Raw genomic sequence first — 5379 nt, 5'->3', positions numbered from 1 at the left:
GCCTTTCCACCTTCCCCACATCTGCATCACGACAAGAGAGGGAACTTCCATCCTCAACTTGCCAAATCAACCATTTCAGCCACACATTCATTCCCAAATCTCATCATTTATCATCATCATTTTCTTACATTCGTTCTTTATAGCCATAACAACATATATTCATTTAGCTTTCACATCATTCACTTATAATTCATCACATTTACCTTTTACGGGTCTCGACCAAACCATTCATCAAACTCTTCTCAACCTCTTTAATATCAAATAATCTTAAAATCAACCCAACTCTAACATTAAATCAATCACATCACACGAAGATTAAATTTTAACTTCTCGAACCCATGACTATCACTAAGACATCTTCGACACTCTATTTCTTTTCTATTTTTAATATAACAAATGAACTCGGAATTGCGCAAACTTTATGTTCAGGCGTTCATTTTGAAATAAGCTTTCTAACAAACCAAAGATCATAATTTTCTAATTAATGTAGTTAAATTTTACTCATCCAGTTTTCTTTCTCAATTGGTTCTGAGTTAATACCATTTTTAATGAAGAAGTTACATTACCTGAAAGTTAAGTAAAAATGAGTCAAAATCTATTTCGGAAACCAACAAGCTTAGTACCTTTCAATTTGAATAACTTTTATTACAAAACTCCAATTAAGCTAAATTTTGGTTTGGGAACTCCTAGCTCATCCAGGAACAAGTGTGTCTTGGTTGCAACCCAATTTATATTCAATTCTAAGAGTTACAAGCATTGGAAGTTGGTGCATAACTTGCTGAAATCTGTTTCTTTTCAGCTTTGACCACCAATATTCAAAAATTCACAACTCCCAATCCTCAACTCTTAAAATTCTGAAGTTTTAGAGAAATAAATCAAGTTAATCAAATTTTAAAACAAATTGGTTTTGATTCAAAACTCAAATTGTAGAAGTCGCAGCAAGACAAACAAGTTGCTGCCCTATTTGACCTTTTCTACTGCTGGACAGATTTAACAACCTAACTTTAAAAATTTGCCATAAATTTTATATTTAACAAAAAAGTCTCAAAATTCTCAGTTTAGTTCCTTATATTCCCAAGTTTAGCCCAAACTTGGTCTCATACAATTTTGATAATTACATAATTAGTTACAGCATATACAATACCACCACAACACAACTCTACATTCTTATTAACAAACACCAATCCTAATCCATCATAAATAAATATAAGAGCACACCATTAATAACTTTCACACCTCATAATTACAATATATATCCACCAACAAATCGATTCCAACAACATTACAAGGCTAATCATTAAATACAACAAACAATTCAACTTATCCTATGGTTCTTTTAACCTAAGTTTTCACAACACCGTAAATATTAAACGTGCGAAATTTAAACTATACCTTGGCCGATTACTTAATTCACCCAAAGCAGCCTCTCAACACAAAATTACAGCCCCTTCAAGCTCAAGTAAAACAGCCACAAACTAAGCTTTGATCACCAACAAGCCTCCAAATATTCCCAATTAAATTCCAATGCATATATACCCACTTAATCTACACCTAATACATATACATATTCCAATTTCAATTTTCCCATAATAAATACAAGATTAAGCTAGGGTTAGGGTATCCTTATGAGACCCATATCCTCAATAGCTTGAACCCATAAGTTCCGAAAGCTAACTTGAACCTAGAACACAAGAATTGAACAATTTTTAACTTAATTGTTCATGAATTTTTGAAATTAGGGAAAGCTGGATGAGAAGGAAATAATAAGTTACCTACCAAATTGTTCCATGGGTTTCGTAGAGCTCGTCACGATGAACGTGTAGTCGCAAACGAATTGTCAATCGGAGCTCCGAATCAAAAGTTATTGAAAGGTGAAGTTTGAGTGAGGGTTAGGGAGCTCTCTTCCTCCCCCAACTTGTTTGGCGTGTTTGATGCAGAATGGGAAAGAAGAGCTTCTGTCCCCTTTTTAAGTATGGGTCCGATTGGACCCACGGGTCCAATTTGGATCCCAGTTCGTTCTTTCTGGTCCAATTTTAGGCCAAATTTTTAAAATTGGTATCAAAATTATCGTTTCGACGAGCTCTATCCTATTTTGATATTAGTTTTGTATTTTTAAATTTCCTAATTAAAATGTAATTTATTAATTAATTATTTACCACTTTTAGCGGGGTTTACATCCTACCCACCTAATTAGGAATTTTGCCCTCAAAATTCAAATTGAGTTACCTGAAAAGAGGTGTGGGTAGTCCTTCCACATCTCTGACTCAAGCTCCCAGGTATGTTCTTCAATACCAGCCCGGCTCCAAGCTACTTTACCAAGGGAACCTCCTTTCTGCGTAGATGCTTGCTGCTGGTATCATCAATCCTAACCGGAGTTATTGGAAGCGTTAGATCTTCTCTCACTTGGACTGATTTCGGTTATAGGACATGACTGGGATCAGAAGTGTATTTACGAAGCTGCGATACGTGAAACACGTCATGCAGGTTCGAACGATGTGATGGTAGAGCAATCTTATACGCCATTGGTCCGATGTAACGAGGATTTAACTTTTCAGTTTTTAATTGGTCATCCGATTCTAGTTCACTGAAGTGATCTGCAGGAATATGTATCTTCTTCCTTCCAACTTGAGAAATCTTTTTCTTAGATCCGCCTAACTCTTTGTCAGCTTTCATAGTAAGAATTATAACTTAGATTTGCGTAACTTTTTCTTTGTTGTCTCGGCTATCAAATTCAGGAACTAAGGTATTCGATGCTCTAGTAATACAGGGGAATTTAGTGCTCTGTGAAGCTCCATCCCCTATCCTAGTCCTCGACGATCTATGTCGAAATCGGTAATTACTCTTCCTTACTCCCGGTGTAGGACCTCCAATGGTTGCAGCATTCTGATTTATGCTTTATTCTTTATTTCTGGCTACCCAAAAATATCTTCTTTGATTCATGGTACATCTTAGCAATTTCAGGATGAGTTTGAAAATCTTGTCTCGTAAGTTCTGGAAAATAGTTTTTCATCTCAACTTCCAATCTCGACGCATAACTCTCTCTTGGTATCTTCCTGATTCAACATGCCTCAATACTCTTAGTATCTCCTTATCACCATTATTGCGCTCTGTAAGTCCTTGACTCTATGATCTCTATTCCGGCATTGGACATATAAATCTCTTCTTAATTCCCTTTTTGTTTACCAAACTTTGACATCTTTGACGGCTCCTTATTATCTCGTTACGCGTTCCGTACCTCATCGATTCCACGTTGTAACCTAGCAATGGATTTAGACCAACACTTCCAACACTCTCATTCTTCCAACTTATAACTTTAACTCATCTAACATTTTTTCTTTTGGAATTAACATCCAAGAATCTTTTAGAAATTTCTTGCTTAGGGCGTCTATCACAACCTCACGACGTTGCATCTACATACATCTTAAGTTTTTCAATAATACATCGTAGTCATTCCCTAAACGGTTCGTTAGGCTCAAGTGATACGAGCATTGGCATGAAGGTCAATCTTCTTTCTATGGCTCAAAGGCTTTCATCGGATCCTGGTAATTCATTCCCATGGTGTACCTCATTGCATCTATTTAGTCACGAGCGATATGATTGGTGAGGATTAAGGCTCTAAATTCCCTAGTAATGTCACAGGTTCGTTTTGCGTTCAAAGGTCTTGCTCTAAGAAATCAACGTCTCTTTGGTTACGGCTGGGATTCATACGCAATACTAATATAGGCTCGAGTTGATTTTCAAAGAAATATTAAGCTTGAAAGACGAATGAATAGTGTGAACAATATTCGTGAGAAAATAGAAAGAGTTTTATATACGGTCAATCAGAGTTGTATCAAAATAATAGAATGCACAAGAAGAAGAATTTAGGTACATCTCAAGAAAGAAAACCGGACCAAAAACATTTGATAGTATGGATTAGTGTGATGTCTCACTTCCTCTATGCAAATAAAATTTTAGGTATCAGTTTTAGTTTACCTTTTCCTTCTTGTGACCCACCATCATCTTGGGCCCTCTTACGTGAATAGACTATTGTTCCATTCTCCTGATTCACTTATCTCTAAGAGTCTTGATTATTCATCCAATGCCAACTAAAAACTTCACTAAATTCTACAGGCTTTGATGACAATACCCTATTCGGAACGATTTAGTTTGGTTTTAAGTTTTAACCTAGGTCTTTCTTCTCTATCTTATACTATGAGTAATCATGGTATCCTAGAATAATTCATTGCTTCTCAAATCCAATCATTGCATATACCTTAACCTGGTGATTGTGATCTATCTGCATCATGAGTTTCCACCACGTGGATTAGGACAGTCCTTAACTAGATGCCTGGGTAATCCGCACCGGTAACACAAACCTTGCTTGTTTTTATGCTGTCTATTGGGTCGGTAGTTCTCAGTCCTCCTGAATTCTTGACTCCTTGGTGCCAAATTCTGATGGTGATCTCTTCGGTGGGACTCTCGGTTATCATTCTTTGCCACAGCTGCGTTCTTCACACATTCTTCAGTTATCCGACTCTTGTTCACAAGTTCAGAAGACACCCGGATCTCCATAGGTGCTACAAAGCTCTGAATGTCGCTCAGAATGCCTCTTTCAAACTTAATGCATTTCCACTCAGCAAAGTCCTCAGGAGCTCCCTGACAAATCCATGAGAAACGACACAGTTCCTCAAACCTGCTAGTGTACTCAGTGATGGTCATCTGACCTTGTTTCAGCTGAAGCAGTTCAAGTTCCTTAGCATTTCTGGCTGAACTGGAAAAGTATTTCTTATAGAATTCTTCTCGGAATAACTCCCAAGAGATCACAACCCCATCAGGCTGCAGAATGCGCCTCACGCCCTGCCACCAATGCTGAGCTTCACCTTGCAGCAGGTAGGTCCCAAACCCAACCCACTGTTCTTCAGGAACCTGCTGAGCCTGTAATGCTCCCTTAATGGCTTGTACCCAGTTATCCGCATCAGTAGGGTTCAAGGTTCCTCTAAAGGTCAGAGGATGAACCTTTAGGAAGGAGGAAAGCGTCATAGGACCATTATCGCCGTTGTTGTCATTGTTACCATTATTTATCTGATTTCCCAGGGCTTCGGCGGTTGCTTGCATCGCCGCGGCCATATTCCCTACTAGAGCAACCATGAAGTCTACAGGATTAGGAATATTCCCTGTCGCTTCAGGCATAGCATTGCCTAGTCTACCTCTACCTCGCCAGCGTCCGTGTCCGCGTCTGTGAGTCAACATCTGGTTCCTATACACACCAACCAAGTGATATCAAGTTGATCAGTCTCAGTATCGCAAGTCTAGTGCTTTAAATTCCAAATGCATACTCATGGATGTTTGTGCCACATATATCAATTAGATTTCCTAATAGCACAAAGACACATACAC

The 5379-nt window shown here is 38.0% G+C and overlaps 1 protein-coding gene across 1 annotated transcript; it reads right to left on the bottom strand.

Annotated features, from left to right (window-relative positions):
* Nucleotides 1-4284: 4284 nt before the first annotated feature.
* Nucleotides 4285-5172, bottom strand: LOC107495136 (uncharacterized). The gene has a single exon (XM_016116230.1). It carries the CDS (start codon nt 5170-5172, stop codon nt 4285-4287), a length of 888 nt encoding a protein of 295 aa, XP_015971716.1.
* Between the last annotated feature and the right edge of the window lie 207 nt (nt 5173-5379).

The sequence above is a fragment of the Arachis duranensis genome, chromosome 6, assembly GCF_000817695.3.
Source record: "Arachis duranensis cultivar V14167 chromosome 6, aradu.V14167.gnm2.J7QH, whole genome shotgun sequence".
Classification (NCBI taxonomy): Eukaryota; Viridiplantae; Streptophyta; class Magnoliopsida; order Fabales; family Fabaceae; genus Arachis; species Arachis duranensis.
The sequence above is the reverse complement of the archived record's forward strand: the minus strand, read 5'-3'. Positions and strand labels throughout refer to the sequence as shown.